The following is a 22,019-nucleotide window of genomic DNA, read 5'->3' on the forward strand; positions in this document are numbered from 1 at the left end:
CTGATAATTGCAAACCCAGAGAGCTCGATTTTGTGGTCCACAACCACGTGATGTGGCCGAGCTAGACAATGGGTATTCACCCGCGCTGGAAACACAGTTTGCAGTGGCACAGATGCGAAATGAAACAAATGTTGCATGTGAGTGCACTCCCAAGGCAAAGGTGATGTTGCTACTAGATACGTTGGGAACACATAGTCATTTCACATCACCTTGAAGAGGTGCAGAGAGGGCTGAGAACCAAACTGGGTCCCAGGCCTGGGGAGACCAGTTCTAGCCAATCAGAGGACAGAAATCCAGTGGTGGATAGCAGAGGGGCTAGGGCCAATGGCAAATCTGCAACCCTGTTACAATGTAATAGTTTCTTGGGGACGGGGCAGACCAGCCAGCTGACATGGGAGGACCAGTAGAGTAAGATGTATACAGACCTTCTATAAATTCTACCACTACAAGCACCCAATCAAAGTGAGTGATAGGTTTTTGGGCAGGGCCCAGGTGCTGACACAATTTCACCTCAAAATGGGGGGGCACGTCTTGTGGGATTGGAAATTCTTGAGATCTGTGATTGTCCTGTATGATCCCTGGCAGTTTTTGTAATAACGACAGTTCTAACATGGCCTTGGCTGAGTCCTCCATTTATTCTGGGGAAAGGGTTGTTGGGCCCTTGGGAGCTGATCCGGAGAGCTTGTAGAAATCCCCAGACCTCTGGTATACAATGACCTCTCCCACACTATTATAGATTTAACATTTGGAAACCATAACTTTGAAACATTTAAGTTCTAAAAATAAAATCCATCATGTAAAATTGCAAATGCTTATGTGTCATTTTCCTTGGTGTTTTTGTTGCTGTAATTTGGAAAATGTGAGCTTGACTCTACACATTTCTTTTGTTTGCATTTGTTTTTAATGGCTGGTTCTTTTTTCCGCTCTTGGTGTTCTCGCCTTGAATCTTGTATTTTTTATTATTTGATATATTTACTTTTTAATAGATGATACCCCTCTTTAACCTCATATTACTTCGGGCCTGTATTCTTTTCCCAATTGGTTGTGTGCTTTTCTGAACTTTGGCAATATTTACAGACTCTCCAGTTTTTCATATTTGAAGACATTAATGGGCCTCATTACAAGTTTGGCAGTAGCCTTGACGGTAAAACTGGCAGGCTGCAGCCAAACTTGCAATTTTTTCTGGCGTTCGCAAATGGGCAATTACCGGGTCATTATGGCCCTGCCAGACCCGATAATTGCCCATTTGCGGGCACCGGAAAAAGATGTTCCCCATTCCCATTCGGCCCCGTAGGGCCGAATGGGAATGGGGAGGTCAGATGCACCGGCACAGTTTACATTCTGTGCTCGTGGGTGCCTTTCTGTTCACCAGGTCCGACCTGGCACAGAAAGGCACCCGCGAGCACAACTCTGAGTTTGCCAGTACAGGAACTACGGTACTGGCATGCTTACCGGTACCATAGTTCCCAGACCGGAAAACTTATAATGAGGCCCAAAGAATCAGAAAATTAATTACGGATTTAAAAATACTTCCAAATGTACTTCTCAGGTCCTTACATATTATTCTGCTTAGTAAATGTTGTGTACTACACAACTGCAGTGTAAAGTTTCCCTTCCTCTTCCATGACGTATTGATGTGCTTGCTGTTCAAACACAAGTTATAGAAGAAAAAATGCCTTATCTGCAGAAAATATAATAACGACCTGGGGTAGAAATAGAACAATAACTGTGTGATGAAAGTCTGGATGCAGCCGTACAAATACCACACAGTACATTTCAATCGAGTGAGATTACCTGTGGGGAAATAAACCACAACCAAGCGCAGTAAATCATTTTGGCCCCTGGTTTGTGATGTCGCAAACTTGTTGTTTGCACTTAGACGGTGGTGTGCTTAGCCCAACCCCCACAGCAAAATGTTACCCGGGATAGTGTCTCTGTGAGGTGTTTGCCTTATCCTGCCCCACAGCAAAGCCATTCCAAGGTCACAAGGTCATTGCTGAGTGTAGGTGCTGAGTAGAGGTTGAAGGATGAGTTGTTATTACCTGTTGCCTTCTCCGGGTTGTTGCACATGAAACACTGCCAAGCCCCAGCTTCCTCTGTGAAGCTGAACAGATCAAAGAACCTCACTTCTTCCAGATGCATCTGTACCTGGTCCAGATCCTAGGCAAGCAATAAAAACAAAATAATAAGAGCTGGGCAGGGTATTGGCAGTCTTACTTGCTGTAAATGAAATCAGATGGGCACATTCGTCACAGATGTTGCTTTACACATTCAATAGTGACTCATACATGACTCATATATAATTTGAATGTTAGTGAAAGTGACATTGTGGTCTTTAATTGAGATGGAAGCCAAATCTCTACTGGTTGTGGAACTGCTGGAAGGAGAGCGACCAATAACGCGTCCAGGGGATCAGTTTCTTTCCTGAAATTCTGGTGCAAGATTTGGATCTGTCTCCCTACAGCTAGGATGCCCTGTTGGCTTTGTAAACCCAGGATCTGCACGGGTTCTTTAACACATCACAGCATGCCTGCTGTCCTTACCAATATTTGGACTAAGGGTAGCTGTCAATCAAGATGCATTTTATGTATCTCATTGATGATGAGGGGAAGGGTCAGCAGAGAAGGAGTCAGAGTGCTACTAGTAACATTGACAAGCAATGAATTCAATTTAAGTTGAAATTCTTCTGTGAAACCACTGAAGCCCTTTAAGATCATAGAGGTGAGATGATCTTGACCGTGTCTCCCCATGGTGCTAGATATACTTGAAGGAGCTCTCGCCTGTTGCTATGTAAACGCAAAGCTTCACTTGCATCTGCCCGAGATACTCTTGATCTAACCTCCTGCAGAAGCCTGCTCACAAGTCGCCTTTCAACGGATTTGACCATCCTATCGTTCAAAAGACGCTGTAGCTCATACGGCTGATTTAGCATAACCTGGGACGTCCCTTGTCATTCAAATGCAGAGCAAGGGCTCATCATCAACTAGTTGTCATCAGCTGGAATGGTATCCAGTGATGATATCTAATAAAAAATAAAGAATGAAATTATAACGAATTTTAAAAAAAAACATAACCAATCTTTTAAAAGAAATACATGTGGGGTAAAGGGTTACATCTGGTGGGGAGGGGTTTGGGGCAGAGTTTTAAATATGGAGAAACAGGGAGATTGTGGGACCCCACCCCCAAAAAAAGTATTTTTGTCATTATTTTGGATTCTTTATTTTTTGGTTTGTTAAAATCACATAGAACCGCCTGGAATGTACTATGTCCAGAGCCTCTCCAATTCATTGTTGCACTCCACAATGTATTGCTGACTAAAGATATGATCATGCAATCCAGTGTTTACCATGCTGTGGCTGATGCAGGAAATGCAATATAATGGAAATTGGGCCGATCAATAATGGGGGCAGTATATCGGAAGTACATGTGGTTCTTTGATGAAATACTGGTTACTTGAAACAGTATGATTCATGACATATTAATACAGTAACATCGCTTTTATTATAGTACTGCAATTTAACCAAACTGGGCCGCATTATGAGTATGCCGGTCCGGTAACAACGGTGCCAACAAGCTACCGGCACGCTCCGAGTTCTGCGTGCGGGTGCCTTTCCACCCGCCAGGTGTGACTTGGCGGGCGGATAGGCACGCTCCCGCTCGCATACTTTGAAGGATGCACCGGCACTGTTTCACACAGTGCCAGTGCATCCGTCCTCCCCATTTCCATTGAGTCCAATCGGACTCGAATGGGAATGGGGAGTTACTTTTGCCAGGTGCCAGAAAAAAAGCATAACTCCGGCGGCAGCCTGCTGTTTTTACCGGCACGGTTCCCGCCAGAGTTATAATGACCCCCACTGAGAATTAAAAATGTTAGTAAAAAGTGTCCAAAATCTGAGACAGACTTCACCTTTGCTTCATTAATGTGTAACAGTGTCAGAACCCGATTTGTATTTCATATGTTAAAAAGTGTTACAATCATATCAGTCCGTATTTCCTCACTGTCTCATGTAGACTGTGGAGGCGTGGGGGGGTAAAAGCACTTCATTCATTGGCAGTTACGTCAACCTGACATGTAAACAAGCCGTCAGTACAGGAAATACATATGGCACTAGTTTGTGCTGATGTATAAAAAAGGTTATTACTTCCATCAGTGTAGCAGAGAATTACCATTGTTAACACTATGCTTTGCAGACACACATGTCCATAATCATGATATTTTAAGGTGAAAGTACAGTTGTATTAAGTTATGCCGGCTTATGGGTAGTTATGCTTATGATCAACCAGAGGTTGGATGATCATTTTGATATGGCAGGTACATGTGCATGTATGATGACTAGCAAATTGCAGGACTGTCTCAGGTTAATAGAGCAACTACCTTTGAAGTCAGCGTCATAGTCTTTATTCTAGTGCCTAAAGAGACATCCATGTCTTTAAGCATAACCATCAAAGAAAGAGTTTTGTGTGATCTGCAGCATTGTCATACAATGTCGCATTGTTTGCCACCCTCATCATAGACTAGAACTCTTTACCAGCCTTTTGCCAAGTTTGCTTCATTCTAGATTACAATACTTGTGAACTACATACACTTTCTTGCACCAGTGAGTGGTCATCACGTGCACTCAGGATACTTCCTAGGACAGTGTCAGAGAATGACTCTCGTTTATTTACAGTATCCTTTGTCCAAAGTAGTGGACATTGCACCGACGTCTTCTGGGCACAGGATTTACCTGCACAATGTTATCGACATTACCCTTCAAGACCCTGGCAAGGGCCACCTCACACGCCTCCTCTTTCCTTCTATCTGCTCTCATACTTCTGCATAATTCCCTTCTGGTGTTCTGGTAATCGCTAACAACAGTGTAATTTCTAAAGTTTTGCATTTTGTGTGACTCAGGAAAGTGCTGCACTCTGAAGGTCCCTCAGGGATCAGTCTGAGGGAGGCTCAGTGCTGCTTGCAATGGAGTGAGGTGAGGATTGTAGGCTTATAAATACGGTTGTCGGATTAGGGGGTGCCGGCTTGTCTGGAGAAATCAGAACTTCTCATCTAGGAGCTCACGCGACTCAAAGTGGTGTCTTTAGCAATTTAGGGCCTGATTCATGGTTATATGCACATTTCTGCCACAATTGCCATGCACCGAGAACAACACGGCTATGCGCAGAATAAAAAATGCGCGCACTGCATATTCATGGAATTTACTGCGCACGATTAACATATTCGCAAGTCGCACCTGAAACACCCCCAGACACAGCATAAATAGGCAGAACAGCTACCTTTGCGTGCGCCCCCGGGTGTGAGTACACGCACCGTTCAAACAGTGCATGGGGTCCCCAGCAAGCATGCCTGGATATCGGACACCCGACAACATGCATATGATACTTCGTAAATTGGGTTAAACTCAGAAAATTTACATGCAACCCCACCCCCCCCGTAAACCGTTCCTGCATCCTGCTACACTGTGTATTCTCACCCTTAAATTATTCGATACCCCTTAATTTGACATGCAAACCCACCTCTGCGCTAAGATTCCTATGTGCAAGTGCCTTTACGCCTGCCATCAGGTGGCAAAGAGATTGAGGGATTTGCGTGGCCATTTCTTTGCAGAGAGGCTGTGCGGGTGGTTCCATGAATATGCTTCATTGGGCACACATGTGAGCGTGCGAGGGACTGCCTGTGGGCCGTCCCTCGTAAAACATCCACTTTTTTGCATGTTCTTTTCCATTTTCAGTGTTCCGCCCCATGAGTTCCAGCCCTCTGCACAAGCCAGGCCCACGCTCTGCATGGTGTCTCACGCAAGGCGCTCGATGGCACTCAGAGACATGCCGAGCCTGCCTGGACTCCACACAAGTCCTGGAAAAGTACTGCTCATTCGATTCCATGAATCAACAAACAGGATTTCGCACACAGTTTGGCAGGCAAGTTCCCTATTTCCTGCACAAGTGATTCCATGCATCGGGTCCTTAGTGTAAAGAGTTGCTGACTGAGCCTACCATGGGGGGGTAGCCAGGGATTCATTGGGTTTGTTCAAATGCTGAAAATGCGGCCACGCTCCTCTGGGTAGCTTTGCAGCTGCAGACCACCAGAAGTTGGTGCAGTCGATCACTGCTCCCCACCAACCCCACCTCTGGCGAACAGCCAATGGAGTCCCAGGTGGGTCTATTACGGTCCATATACTCCTTTCAAAACTCCAGATTGCAGCAAGTCAGAAGTATTGTGGTACCTTGATGATCAAAATGATGTACCTTCCTCAACTGCTTTTCCCCCCGGCATATAGTAGGAACATTCCCAGGTGCAAATGGAGTTCCTTCGTTTGCAAGTCAAATTGCACCAGAGAAGGCTTTTCTTGCAATGTAAGTTGGGTTTTACTCAAGGGCCAGAACAGCTCCATCTCTAATACTTATTTGAAGTTCTAATGAAAAGAGCGGCATTTATGAAATATAAACTAATACATTTCAAGTGCAAACGGAAAATGACAAGCTGTTTTTCCCCTTAACGTCTACCAGACCTACCCGAGCCGCCCATTCACACCTCCTCTCCATCCCGAGATTCAATCAAAAAAAGGCAGGGGCAACAGCTTCCCAGTGGTAGCAGCTAAACACTGGAACACACCCTCGTTCTATTTAAGATCAGATCCCTCCTTCTGGTACTTCCGTAAAAGTCTCAAAACTTGGCTGTTCACGCATGATCCTAGAATCATGGGCCGCCACATTTGCCAGGCTATGCACAAAATCATCTTCCGATTGTAAATGTTACCACCAGTGGTTGGGGTCATGCTCCCCTGTAACCAGTAACCGGATACAGGGGCTATCAACTTTACTGTTTGTTTATAGTCTTGTCTTCTAAGTAACCAGCGCCCAGATGCCCATGGGTTTGGAGCGCTCTAAAAATGTCAAATAAATAAATATATACATCTCTATATGGTAGATGAGTATGTCCTAGAGAAAAAAAAAAGAAAGTGGTTGCTTTGACACATATGAACCCTGCAGTGAGGACAGTTACAGAAGCACGTTCCCCTTCTAGTCATTGTCAGACTCTGGCATAGAAACATGGATTTCACTTCCTTTTCCCTAGTTTGCAGAGCAAGCAGATACACAACGATCTAGAACATGAAGAAAAACAGCAGGTGTTAGGACTGCAAGATCAATGAGGCCTTTCTTCACTCCTGGTCCAGCACCAGTAGACAAAAAACTACCTGATTTACAAAAGCGTTTTTGAATAGGAAATCCCCCATTGGAAAATACTTTGCAAATTAGGCCCTGATAGTCGTACAGAATCTTATTTCACATAGGTTGCATGGCAAATTAATCAGAAGAAAGCTGCTTTCCTTCCACTGTACCTTTCATCCTGTTCAATTGTATTGACGAACACAATGATGAGCATCCACTGACAATCGTTTTTTTAATGAAGGCCAACAAGAACAGCATAGGGTCAGGGAAAGCGAAATACCATGTGGGGAATTACAAAAGGTGAAACAAGGGAAATAGAGATAGGAAAATGAGCCAACAGGGCAGGGAGAGGAGGATGAGGGCATAGAGTATGAGAGGAGCATTTAGAAAACAAAAGGCAAATAAAGCAATTCATCAAAAAAACAGGTCATCAGGAAATTGCCATATTGGCCAATTCATCATTTTTTTTTACTTCAGCATAGCCATAAAAGAAACGTAACAACTGTACATATCCAATGGCAAATAACATTTAAAAAGAAATCAATAATCAGAGAATTCATCAGATTAGTCCTTTGGAGTATGGCAAAATGTGCAAATAGATATATCTAGCTCTGCCAAGGGTAAAGTCCTCGCGCCCAGATAATTATGTCAGGTCTTGGAGAACCTCAGTGCCGTCTGATGAAGTACTACGTGTCCTATCATCAGAATTCTACACATTTTGAAAAACAATTACAATGTTTGAGTGAATTAAAAAAACACATTTGGTTCAACAAAACTCATAATACATTAAAACTTGAAGAGTAGATTAAAAGAACGTTACACATACTACATGAATTCTATATTACTCATTTGATGCTGCATAACTCAATCTCTCCTCTATGTGCCACACATAAATTCAACCAGAGCATTTTTGATTATCGTATCATTACATATTTTACAGAAATTGAGTGCAGGTCACACATTTCGGATTCCTTTTATTATAAAAAAGGGTTTTAACCATCACATTCACATGGATGTATATAGACGACAGATTAAAAGATCATCAATAGTTGTTTCATCAAGTGTTTTACAATATTGGCTTTTTAAAGGGCAATTAATACCCTGCTTCGAATTAAATGCCCTAACTGGTGAGATCACCAAACAAAGTTTTTGTAAAAGGGCACACTCATTTGTTTCGCATCTGTCGACGTAGGAGTCATATCCTACAGAGCATTTGATGTTCATATAATCTTTGGTAATTCTGCCCTCCATATTAAAATGGTAAAGCTTATTGTGAACCGAATTCCCATAAGCCTTTTCCAACATTGGTTTGGCCTGCCATACAAAACAGTAGCGATTAGGCAATAATTTTGGGTTTTATGTCATTTCATCAACAGATTTATTTTCAATGTTTTTTTTACGAATATCTTTGAACGAAAAAACAAACCGAAATTGAATGTTTTTTATTTTGGGGGGTCCCTCCAAAATCCCTGTCCTCTATTGTTTTTTCTCTATTCCCGACCTTCCCCCACCTCCTATATGCACTTTCTCACCCGTCCTATGTATTTCGATAACTTTTTACGCTAAAAATGTTTAGTTAAAAATCCATTGACAAAAAGACTGTTGATGAAAGGACGTTGTACCTAATTTGGGAGACAACATGAGTTAAATGTATTTAAACCAGGGTAGGTCACCCACCCCTGGTGAGTCCAGGAATTATTTTAACATAACTAAGTAATCGCTCAGATCTGCGCTGTTCCAAATTCTTAACCAGTAAATAAGAGTTTTAAGTGTCAATGTATAGGTTATTCTCATTGTGCCCAATTCCATTTTAATTGGAAGCGACAGCACACTATATGGCAAGGATAGTAGTCTTTTTAAAATCTTATTTTCTTTAGTTTGCATTGCTGTGATATCTGTATGACCCCAGAATTGCGAGCAATAAGTAACTGCTGCTACCACCTGGGAGTTATAAACTTCATGGGCATTCAATATCACTGAGTCCTCATAATACCTAGAGAACATAAGCATAGCCTCCCCCTAATGTCTTAGGACATTACTGCCTTTCTCAATTTGTGGATTAGAGTTACAACGAGAATTGATCCTGATAGCAAGATAATTAAATATATCAACAATCTCCATTATAGTGCTGTCTATTGTAAATTATGGCCTATATGGTTTCCTGTATCATTGGGGGCGACAATTAAGTATCTTGGTTTTAAATATATTTAGTTTAAGGCCTTTATTCTTTGCACATTTATTACAATTTTTTTTTATTTTTTTTTATTTTCATATAGTTTATACAAACTTTTGAAAAAAAACATTTCACAAATTTCTCGCAAAAACCCTACACTAAATTACATGTATCTTAAAAGAATATAAAGAGAAAACAAGGATGAGTCTCTGAGTGAAGGGTGGAGACCTTTTGCTCTCAATCTGGTGCAAAGACCGACAGAACTCACATGCCGATCATGCTGGGAGATACCTGCTCCAACAACGACTGCAGTCAGTCTAGAAATTTCGTTATTGCTAGCATCAGTGATTTACTCTCGCAGTTGTGTAGCTGGCACCACCACTCTTCTTCACTGTAGGTCAGATGTTTATCCATCTCCTTCCTTAGGCATGTCTCCCGATGTTCACTCAGTTTACTACAGGAGATGATTAGATGTTTTAAACTTTCATCTTCTTTTAGGCAAAATCTGCATTTTATGTTACTTGTGGGGATCATCCTCTTGTTTTTCAAAATTTCTTTGGTTTCGAATATATTGAGTCGGAATTTTAGATACAGTCTTCTTAGATGTTTACATGGGGATAGGGTTAGTTATTTTGGCATCGTGTTTACCCTTCTAGCCTCAAAAGGTGAATTTCTCATGGATTTGTGGGCTGATCTTCTCTCGCCAATTTCTATCCAGTCGAGCTCCAATAACTTCTTTTTGACTGTAACAGGGTTATTCCATAGTAGATGTTCATCGATGTTTAGCTGATTTAAAATGTTCTTGCTTTGTTCTCTCCATTCCGCCAAAGCTGAATTTCCTGCTTGGTTTTTGTCAATTAGTATGTCGAAGGGCACTCATTTTGCATCAGCATTGGTCTTTCGTAATAATGTTAGTCTATTCCAAATTATTCTGGCGTTAAGTGTGGATATTCCTATTTCATACAGGACGCAGGCAGTTGGCATGCTTTGTGGGACCTGCAGGACTTTCTTCCAAAAATGGCCCTCGCATCTTGACCAGGTATTAAAGTCACACCCAAACATGTTTTCGGCTCCATAGGTTAGAATTGGGATTACTTTGGTTTGATAACATTTTTGAACTGGGTCAAAGGAATACTTTCTTTATTACAATTATCAATTGGTGCTGGAGGCCCACTGGTATTTTTGATAAAATAATTGCATCACCCGCATAAAAAAGGGTTGCTACTTTCTGTTTTCCCAACCGCGAGGCACCAGCATCTAGTTCTGATATTTCAGCTAGCAGATCTGCTATATATAATGAGACTAGCAGGGGTGCCAACACGCACCCCTGATGAACCCCAATATCAATGTTAAATGGGGAGCTATTTCTCTGGTTGGAGCCCCCTCTCACACTTGCAAAATTATCAGTATTTAATAAACGAATAGCTGTTATGAATGGGACGCTTGCTGATCCAGATCACTCCGTAGTCTAGGACGGGATATCCTATTGAACACTGTTTGCATCTTCTACATAATCTCGGCATATTGACTGCCTCTTAGTAGGACATAAATAAAGTACTACTTAATATGGTGTAAAGCCCCATTCCAAGGGCTGGAATGGGGTTAACGGCCCATCAGTCCAAATTATCAGCCCAAGCAAAGTGAGGGTGGATAACAAGGGCTCTGGGCTGTTTACCCCGTTACAGCCCTTGGAAGGGGGGCTTACGGCTATTAGCACCCCGGGTTGTCAAATCGGTAACCTGGGGTGTTAAAAATAAAGGATTTTCTGTCATTCAATTGGACACAACATGCATCCCATTCAATGAAGGAAAATCCTATAGAAAGATGGCCGGCATGGAACAGGGAAAGCGGGCTCCGTACGGAGCCCCTCTTCCCTTTCGATGGCGGCCAGCTGGAGCCGGGAAGATGGAGCGGAGTGGCGGCACTCGCCGCAGCCGAAATAAGGTGAGTCTGGGGTGGAAGGGTGTTACAAATAAAAAGAGGGCGAATGGTGAGTAGAAGATGGAAGATGGCAGCGGAGGGAGCCGGCCTTCATGCTGGCTGGAACTTGGACTTGCATCAGCGGTTCAAGCCTGCGTTCCTAGCCACCTGATTGGCTAGCTTTCTCCGCCCGGGTGCTAATCTGACATAAAGCCCCTTTCATTAATAAGGACCTCCCGGATTCCCCCGTTCCTATCTTGTTTCCCAGTCTACTGTTCTGAAACTTACTTTGATCATAGCAATGTAAATGATTCAGGATGCTTTCCTCTTCCGTGCATGCAGTGATAGAGTAATTGGAAATCACAAAGGCTTTGGGTAAAGTTTGGAAGCAGGTTTTGGATCATGAAATTTAAATATAAAGATGTAGAGCTAAGGACCCTGCAAAGCTCACGGAATAATATAGGGTACACCTTATTCAACTTAGATCGTTGACTACTTAGGTTGAACCTTGGCTACTTAGGATTTACACAGCATCATGTCAGGCAAGCCTGAATGTAATTTTAGAATGTGCAAAATAGATTTATAGAAATATAGATATAGTATCATTTAAGCACATGGCATGAGTGGGTACAGATCTCTGGAAAAACTATTTCTGTTTCATTCCTTATGCCAGTGTGCCTACCTTTCACCACTGTTCCCTACCTCCCCCTTACTAGGTGGGAGAGCTGTAACCCCAAATGTGCTCTCAGTTCTCTCTACCTCTAGGTTACATCACTTCCCTGTACATTCAACCCTTCCTCACCAGTCATGTTTTCTTCTCCATTCACTCGAAATGTGTCACCTGTGGGGAGTCTCACCTCTTGTCACTCAACACCCTACTCGTATGTTGGGTGCTTTCTCTACTCTAATTCTGATATGTACAAGTTACAATTCTCTGCCTCAGAAGTACAGCCCCATTATCCCAACACTTAAGGGCACATCCTCCTCTCCGTTGCACAACTATGATCCAACAATCAGGACTGAGATGCACCCAGCTATGATATAACATGCTTACCCTGCCGCATCCCTTCCCATGGTGTAGTATCTATTTCTTACTTGCCCATCCTCTTATCTTCCCCTCACTCATTTCCTTTCATGCAGTATACTAAGGGTTGGGAACCCTCAACATGGGCACAGTACGCCACTCCAACAATAAGCCTAAATCCTCTGAAAGTACCGCGGCAGTAATGTGGCAACAGTTTAAAAGCCTACTTACATAGCATAACAGCATGATTTAGAGTACATCTTCTCCGATAGCCGATAATTAAGTGTACATTACAGAACTATTTGCTCTGGGGAAGTATTTAGCATCCAGGGAAAACATGCTTTGGCTGGTAAATGGGCGATTTTAAAAATGCATGGGATTCATTGGCTATGTTTTAATTAGGTATGACACTAAAAATGTGTTGCATTCAAACATATTTACATAAAGGCAAACATTCTATGTATGGTATGACATAAAAACATAAAAACATAACACGTTTCAGAATGTTTCGAAAACAGATCAACTGACGTTAACATAATCAGCTATTAAATTGAATCAAACAAAACAAAGTCTACCCTTTGCTGTCTCAAAGAAACATGTTAATGATTCCAAAAAGCGTGGCTAACACAAGAGACCAAGAGACAGAACATCTTAGAAAGGAGACACGTCGAGATCATTAAAGTTGATACTCGGTCACCTCATTTTCTCTCTCTCTCTCTCCCTCTCTCTCTCTCTCTCTCTCTCTCTCTCTCTCTCCATAGAGAGAGAGAGAGAGAGTCAAGTGACGAGGCTCCCCTGATGGAATTTACAGCTTGCAAATTGCTTCTACTGTATTCAGTTGTGGTGCATTGGTGTCTGGACATAGGGTTGTGCATGTACAGGAAAGCAATTGCAAATACAAAGTCACAATGGAACCAACAGGCAACATTAGGCACCAGTAGTCCAATATAGAACCCGTGATTAACCAAAAATAGTTTTCTCTGTAGCATCAGTTTATGCCCAACCCACTGGCAGAAACGGTACGAATCATCTAGATGCAAGTGCAGTTGCAGGTCAAGTGTAATTTGCTCTAGGGTAACTTTTCCATGAGTTAAAGTTGTACACATTAGGTATGTTCCATCAGAGAAGTCCTAAGTTAAGGTCAATAGATATGCTCAATTATTAGGAATTTTCAAAAGGAGGCAAATGTGGTAATAAATATATTTGAAATTTAGGAAGGAACAATATATTGGAAACCACAGTTAAGGTCAGTTGGGGATCATACATCAACACACAGTGCCAGAAACTTCAGAATCCAAATGTAGCATTTTATGAAGAAATGGGAAATAGCCTTTGGCAACATTAGATGCTATCTGGGTAGATTGTTAAGATTGCATACATAAAGTTAGCAGCACCATTAATGATTGTCATTAGGCTGGTCAGAAGAGATAGAGCTATGAATTGTACATAAAAAAGCAATCTTTCACTGAACCATATGTCAATGGATGATGGGGAAGAGTGACTTCAATTTAGACTACGACTGTCAATGTATGCGCCTAAAAGAAGATAAAGGACATTTCGAACTGAGCTTCCTTTTTGATTCAACTCTTTGTGAAGTACTATTTTACTTAATAAGTTAGATTGTTTTTAATATACTGAAAAAAAATATATGGATAGAATTATAAAATCTTCATTATATTTTGAAATGAAAATAAAAGTTGCTTAAAGTTTTTCATCTGTCAAAAACTTTTATTCAGCTAACAAGTGAAATGTCGTTTAGAGAATGGGTAAAGTTGAAATGTTTGTTGCAAAGTCCCATTGGGCAAATTGAAGAGACATTTTTCATGGTTGTAAATCCTTTACAACCACTGAAACAGTCTTCCCAAAAACTAATAACTGAAAAGAATCAGGGCAAATTCTACAAAAGACTGGAGTTCCTTTGTTAAAAAAGAAACCTTTTTACACTCTTTAAAATAAAGATAGATCAGGGCCCACTTCTACAAATTTCTCTTGAATTGGAGATAATTCTACAGAGTTTACCAAGGCTACCTTTGCTCACCATCTTTTAAAACGCACTTTAACATATTCATGATTGGTATATATGATATGATGCGGCATTTATAACGCGCCTGTACACAAGTGTTTCTAGGTGCAAACATATATAGGAATGCACTGTACTGTGAATGTTTACTGCACTTCCCCAGCCTCCAACCCTTATACTCATTCCCTTCCCTAAATCTACTTTGAAGCAGCTGTGCTACAATAGGCGCTTTATAAAACATCAATAAATAAATACCTAGATATATAAATCACATTTCAACCTGTAAATATCAATCATGTTTTTATGAGTGCTTCTATTAAATGTACAATCTATATGTAAGTTATGTAGACCCTGCACAAGGTCTGTCCCTGGAGTTATGGACGAGGAAAACAGAGTCAGAGGCGAGCAATCAGGGGGTTTACTGAGGTTTACGGGCCCAAAACACCTTCAGTGGCCCGGGGAAAGGCGAGTTGTCTATATAGCTATTATGACCTGTGTTTCTTTTTTTATAGGAGGACATCTTCCTGGGGTAGTTGCTCGCACAAGGCTAGTTCCCCAGTGAGAACATAGAAGCATGCTGAGGAATTAGGGTGGGGGCAGGGCTTGCTACACCGGGCCTAGACATGTCTGGTGTGTGCAGCCCTGCAAAGAAATTGAGTGGCGCTAGGGGTCGGTAGAAGATTGTGTGCGGCATCTGCGAGTCGAGCCATCCACTCGGGTCAAGTAGACCAGTAAGGACCCGGGTTTAAGGTAAGGAGTGAGGTGGGGCAGGGAGGATCAGGAAGTAGCCAGGCTGCATCTGTCAGGTCCTGCCTTGGCGAGGAGGGGAGTCGTGCACGTGGCCGAACTTCCAGAAGCGCTCCTGTGATGAGAGCCATGGCTGGTTTCTGAGACGATTATCAGATTTCCGAGCCTTACCAGTTCACCCTAACCATAAAATGCACTTCGCCCGTGTCTAACAGCAGTACTCCTGTACTGGGATTATCATCAAACCTAGTCTTTAAGAAGACATACATGTATACTTCCACAGTTGTACTTTTTCACATTGAAAAACACATCTTCCAAATGTATCCAGCTCCCTTCCCAACTCCACCCTTTCCTTACTCTCTCCTCCAGGCACAAGTTGTTATATGCCAACATGACCAATTAGCCTGACTGCTACTCCTCTGTATACTTTGCCATTGTATGCTATCTGATCCAGCCTCATGTCCACTCATCTATGTACTCCCTAATCTTGCCTCATGTCTCCTCTACTTCTATGTAGTAGCTGATCTAGCCGCCCATCTATATACTGCCTCATTTAGCCCTACTTTCACGCTCACTGTATATACTACCAGATCTAGCCTCACTTACACTCTGTCTCTATATACTGCCTGATATAGTCTCCCTAACATGCCTCATCTTAATACTTCCTAACCTACAGCTGTACTGAGAGGAATGGGTTTACCATGGAAAAGCATATTCCACAAACTGTTCTCTCCCGCCCCATGCTGTGGAACACCTACAAGAATCAGAAAGGCTGTAACCCAAAAAAAACTTTCTGTATCAAGCTAAAAGTTGATTACGGTAATCGACTACCCCAATAAAAGGTATTAGAGCAGAGGAATGCACGGACATTTCAAAAGTGGGATCCAAACTGCAGCTCTAGCTGCTCATCTTTCTTTCGCAGAATATGATCCTGAGGGCATGTGAATGTCAGAAGTCATGCTTTGGAAGAGCCAGGGACATAACATACCATAACAGATCAAGCCACAGAGCGCAGGTGTGTTTTAACCTGTATGCCCACCTGCCACCTCCCTCCTCTTGCCTCAGGAGACTCAACATAGCTTAAGTACACCTACAATATTGACTGTGGGATACTCTTATCCAGTGCATTGATTCGCTTTATAGGTAGAGCGGGTGCATGCTGCATTGCTCCTGCACCGGCAAGTATGGCAGGTTTTTCGAGGACATGGCCGCCCACGTGCTTAGCCACACATTTGGTTAGCACAGATCTCCATCTAGTTATTTAAAATGTTTGTATGCTTTCAATATGGCTTCCAGGACATGTTATGTTATTTATTTATTTTAAAAACCCTAGTTCACCCACATTGAGTTAATTCGTAGAAAGATTAGGGGTAAGACAAGCGAAAAAGCAGGGGTGTTCTTTCTATTGGCAAGTCCATATAATCTGACAGTGAATGGAGAGAAAGGGGAATATCATGCCAGAGCGTAGACGGAGTGGCCCATTGTCCGGCTTCCCTTACCATATTCAAGAGCCCTTTGTCCAAGGCTCAGAACATTTTACCAAGACAGAAAGTGATTGTTTTGAGTGGCTAGGGGCACATCCATAGAAACATTTGCTAACTTGGCACAAGATCATAATTGCATGCCCCAACAACCTCAGAGATGTATCTTGCTTGTGACTAGAGGTAAAAGGGGAGCATATGTGGGGCAGGTGGGCACAGAGGCCGCTTTCTGGGGGCAGGTGTGAATAACCACAGTTGTGGCCTGGTGGAGACGAGCTGTTGGCCTGCGTGAGATGCAGGCTTACCATGTAGTAAAGCCTGCATTCCCAGCCACCTGATTGGCTGGTACCTCCCCCAAGATGCTAATTTTCAATATGTACATTAGATACTATCTATAGTCCTGCTGCAGGAACAAAACATGCAATGCTTGTCGTCCGGCTATTTCAAACCACTCCTGGCGCTGGACAGCGCCCCGGAAGTGTAAAATGACAACAATGTGATTCTTTTGTGTATGCATTCTAAAGTTTAAATAATAAAGCAAAATGGAGGCATACACATAGATAAATATACATACAAATCAAATGTAACCATCCTTTAAATAAAAATAAAAAATAGCTATTTTATGTGAAAGTCAAAAACGTAATGGTCTTATTCGTTGCATTCAGTTAAAGACTGTTTCATTTGTGATACAAATACGTTTCCATTTGTAAACGTGTTTTCTTCCTTTCTCCACTTCCAGGATGTTTCAAAACAAATTTCAGGACTTGTAATTGAAGTTGAGGAATTGGTTGAAATGTCTCTTAATGGGAGCTTTGATGTTACAGGTCTTCATATTACTTTTATGTTCAACAATGCATTCTTGTATAGGTCTAGTAGTTTACCCAGCATATTGTTTGCCACGTGGGCATTTGATCATGAATACATCATAAGTAGCATATTGTCCGGGTGGTATTACGTCTCCAAAATGATACATTGGAGACCCTTTTAACCTGTTGTTAAAACAACTACAAGCATGCCATGAGAACATGCCAACTTTACTAGGTTTCAGTCCTATTTGAGGTCATTTGTTTTAAGAATATCCACTCTAAATGATTTCACGAATATTTTAAAGCAAATTATGGTGGATTTTGAAAGATCAATTAAAGTTCTTTATGATAGCTCAAAATACTCAAATATTTCTTTATAAGGCCTTTTACAGTGTTGCTTATTGGACCGAATTTCAATCGGTGACTGTTATGTCTTGGTAATAGACTGTTACCCTCATGGAGTAAAGCTCTAGTCAATGGTCCCTTTATACGTGGGTCCCTTGCTCGCTGTGCCATAGGGAACCAAGCTGAACCTCACTGAGGAGGCCCAACAATGCCGAAACATGTCTGGGGTTGCTTGTGTTTCCGTGCAGAGGGGACCTGGCCTAGCAGTTCGGGCAGGGCTGCTCCCATTGGTGGCAGTACCTGACTAATTTGCATATGGCTGGACCCCTTTTGCAATGGCGCAGACGGGCTAAAAAACGGTGGTGTGGAAGGTTGCCCAGAGCAACGCCAGTGGTCCAGATTAATTCAAAACCTTCCACCCATCACTTTTTTGGTTTCAGTTTGTCTTCCTATGTGAGAGAGGGTATGCCCAGACGTGGGTCCCTTGCTCGCTGAGCCATAGGGAACCAAGCTGCACCTCACTGAGGAGGCCCAACAAGGCCGAAACATGTCTGGGGTTGCTTGTGTTTCCGTGCAGAGGGGACCTGGCCTAGCAGTTCGGGCAGGGCTGCTCCCATTGGTGGCAGTACCTGACTGATTTGCATATGGCTAGACCACTTTTGCAATGGCGCAGATGGGCTAAAATACGGTGGTGTGGAAGATTGCCCAGAGCAACGCCAGTGGTCCAGATTAATTAAAAATCTTCCACCCATCACTTTTTTGGTTTCACACTTCTAATGAGGGCCATTATCTTTCAGACAGTTGATTTTGCGGGCAGGACTCAATGATGTAAAATGGCTGACTGTGACAAGCATCTAGATAACAGAGAGTACAAAATAGGGGCAATTAATTAATTACCTTTTAGATAGTTAGTTTTTGAAGCAAACATTCCTGTTCCTAAGAGTTCTTCTAAATAAAGTTCACGGTTTATGGTCAATCCATCGATTTCAAATGCATCGAAATGCATTTCCATTGATGCAAAAGCATCGAATGCCTTTACATTGAAATGCTTTCTTTTACATGTAAAAGTGCACTTCCATCGAAACCAGTCCATCAAATTTCTAAATGGACAAGTTTAGATGGATATGCACTTTTAAATGCAAAAAACAGCATTTCGAGGCATCTTGAAAGGATTTTAGCACTGGCCAGCGTCATGTAACGTTGCATTTTATTGTGGGGGGGGCAACCCCCCCCAACTCCCAAAACACTCCCTAACCCTAAGCCAACTCAAACCCTAAACCTAATTCTAACCCTTGCCATACACCATAACCTAACCCTCATTCCTGGATAGAATTCGATGGAAAGGTCTTAGATGCCTTGGATTTCGATGAAAAGACCAGATACCAAAGTTCACTGGTGTAGAAGCTTGATCCCAGCTCACAGGGCTCCTTCCTTTTTAAAGACTGCTACCCAATCCTCAACTCATCGAATGCTCTAGTGATGCCGAATGACGAAGCATGCACAAGGTTAAGCAGAGTACTGTATATAACTATGCACCTGGAACCATTTTAGGGATGACACTGAGTACTACCTTTCATGATATTAGATTTGTGACATGTTGGCCTTGGCATAATCATGCACATAGGCTGGGCAGGTTGTATTTAATCGAGAGTGTAGAGAGTTGCAACTAATTTACTTTTAGGTGGATCGAGGAAGGGATACAATAATTTAATTAGTGTTCTGCAAAGAAACCGTCACTTATTGGTCAATTTTATAACTGTTGATGACAAATACGTTAAGTCACAGCATTACGACTATGACAGATACAAGGACAGAGAGGCACAGTCCTCATGGTGATAATCCTTTCGTATATATATTAAGGGAATGTGGAATTAAGAGCACCAGGTGTGTTTAGTATAACTCCACTCTTCATCCCTGTAGTCATGCAATGCATTACCACAAGTATGCCTAAGAATTTATTTTCAGATGTGGCTTCAGAGCAGCAAGATCACCAACAAATTACAATTAAGACAGTCTACTTCATAATCCTCCACTGAGCCACTCTATCTTTAGTGACTGATAGAAATGTGCAAAGCTTTAGTTGCACCCGTATTGCCTGGCCTTAGCCATGCCAATACAACGCATTATTGACCTCATATTCTTGGTGCCTGTGTCAATGCCAGGCTCCTCTTTGTTTTCTGCCAGCTTCTTGGAACATTTGCAATACACAGATGTAGCAAGGCAGTGACTGCATGTCTACTACGTTGGTATTTAGTGCTGTTTTGCAATGACCACTTCCTGAAAGCACAAGTCCTACTCGAGATCAGACCAGACTCATTTCACTCAACTTCAACACACAGAGCCCTGCTGTCCTCGCCCCACCCCCCGGCATTCCTCTCCATGCCTCCAAGCATCTTCTGATCACTGTGCATTTTCTGGGGTAACTCTTGCAATTTCAATGTGCATCGCGCCTGCTGCGTAGATCTTTGGCATCTTGACTACAAAATTGTAATTTCACGGTGGGCAGCCTGAGAATTGCTCGAAGAGCAAGAACTTTCCTTGATTTCACCCCACTTCCTGTGTTTTTTGTTTTTACTCATTTCCATGAATTGATGGCGCACTGTGCTTTGGCCTTTCTAGGATGGCTGCACTACATTCTCCTGAGTGAGCTGCCTTAGTCTGGCCTTTACTCCCTCTCCCATTGGTTGCATTGGTATTGATAGGCCAATCACAGCAACCAGGAGGCGGGAGCCTGCCCAGACAACCAAGACCCACAACTAAGGCCCCTGTCTGCTCTCTGTCCACTGCCCGTTCGCTGTGAGAGGACTTTCTGCATCCCCTCACGGGGGCAAATATGATGCCTTACCCACACATTTCTGTGGACCCTGTACTACTGTGACATTTCTCCACAACAGCAATGGGTTAGTCTCCTCCAACCCTTCACTCTCCTAACGCTCTGTCTTTCCCCCTTCTCACCATCCCACTCTTACAGCTTGTGACTTACACCTATTGCTGCCAATTTGAATCTAGCTGTGTTTTTGACTTCTACTGCAATTTTGAATCTAGCTGTGTTTTTGACTGCCGATGCAATTTTGAATCTAGCTGTGTTTTTGACTGCTACTGCAATTTTGAATTTAGTTGTGTTTCGACTGCCACTGCAATTTTGAATCTAGCTGTGTTCGACTGCCACTGCAATTCTGAATCTAGCTGTGTTTTTGACTGCTACTGTAATTTTGAATTCTGGCTGTGTCTGTGTGGTTGTACCGCTTGCTGTGCCTTTCTCTTTTGAACTTAGTTTGGCAGAGCAACTGCATTGTGCTACTCTGCCGTGCTGTTCCTATCCTGTTCCTACCCCTGCTACCTCCCTCTCTCTCTACTTCACCCATGGAGCTCTCTGTTTCTCCTATTTTCTCTAACTGTTTCTCCATCAGCTATCCTTCCCTTCTCACTAAGTCTGGCAAGAAGAATTTCAAAAAGGACATCTGGGTCTCTAACCCTGGTCTCCCCATCGCTGACACCAGCGCTTCCTCCATACAGACCCTTACCGACATCCTCTTTGTTGATCACTCGCCAGAACTATGGGCTCTTCATATGGTCACTGTCCTCTCTCCTTTCTCCTCCTCTCCCATTTTTCTCCTACCTCTCCCCCTCCAGCACTATCTGAAATGTCGTCAGGTCTAGTACTATAGTCGCTTGTTTTGTTCTTCTCCTTCTCCCTCTACTCCAACCCCTCTACCCCCTCCCCTCCTCTTGTTAAATTCTGGCACTACCTCAATTGTCATCAGGCATAGTAATGTAGCCACTTGTCTGTCTCATTCTCCCTCCCCCTCCCCGCCTCATCATTGTCTATTGCACTTCCACTATCTGAAATGTCGCCAGGCTGATTATGATAGTTAATTTTCACATTCTGAATGTATCAAGGACTTGTAAGAATGTCACTGTATTCTCCCATGTTCCATCCCTTCCTTAAGCACTTTGAAACACATTGTGTATAGGCGCTATATAAATAAACAATCAATCAATCAATGGTGGCATTCGTTGGGAGGCCCTCCTGGCCCACTTCGACTCCTCTAAGATCATCATTAATGTCTACCTGAATGGCACTGTTTGGTCCATGGCCCTCAGACCAACCTCCTCCTCTTTGACATGTGCTTTCCACGCCTCATCAACTTCCTTTCATCTCCTGATGCCCCCTCTCTTCCTTCCCCTGCTTCCTTGCCTCCCCCCTTGGCTACCTTGCCCTCTCCTCCTTTCTCTCCTGAACCCCCTCGGGCACCTTCTACACCTCCGCAGGGCGTACCTCTGATTTGTACCCCTCCCCGGAAGTCCTTCAAGGATGGCAACCTTCTCCACATTGCCA

At 42.8% G+C, this 22,019-nt stretch overlaps 1 protein-coding gene across 5 annotated transcripts in view; it reads right to left on the bottom strand.

Annotated features, from left to right (window-relative positions):
• The window catches only part of VEPH1 (ventricular zone expressed PH domain containing 1), a 2,478,904-nt gene that overhangs the window by 522,037 nt on the left and 1,934,848 nt on the right, over window positions 1–22,019 (bottom strand). For all 5 annotated transcript variants that reach the window (XM_069618443.1, XM_069618442.1, XM_069618440.1 and 2 more), the window contains one exon: window positions 2,043–2,160. In XM_069618443.1, the coding sequence (XP_069474544.1) occupies window positions 2,043–2,160 (118 nt within the window). The remainder of the gene's footprint in view (window positions 1–2,042; window positions 2,161–22,019) is intronic.

This window comes from Ambystoma mexicanum, chromosome 10 (assembly GCF_040938575.1).
Source record: "Ambystoma mexicanum isolate Mex_15411 chromosome 10, UKY_AmexF1_1, whole genome shotgun sequence".
NCBI lineage: Eukaryota > Metazoa > Chordata > Amphibia > Caudata > Ambystomatidae > Ambystoma > Ambystoma mexicanum.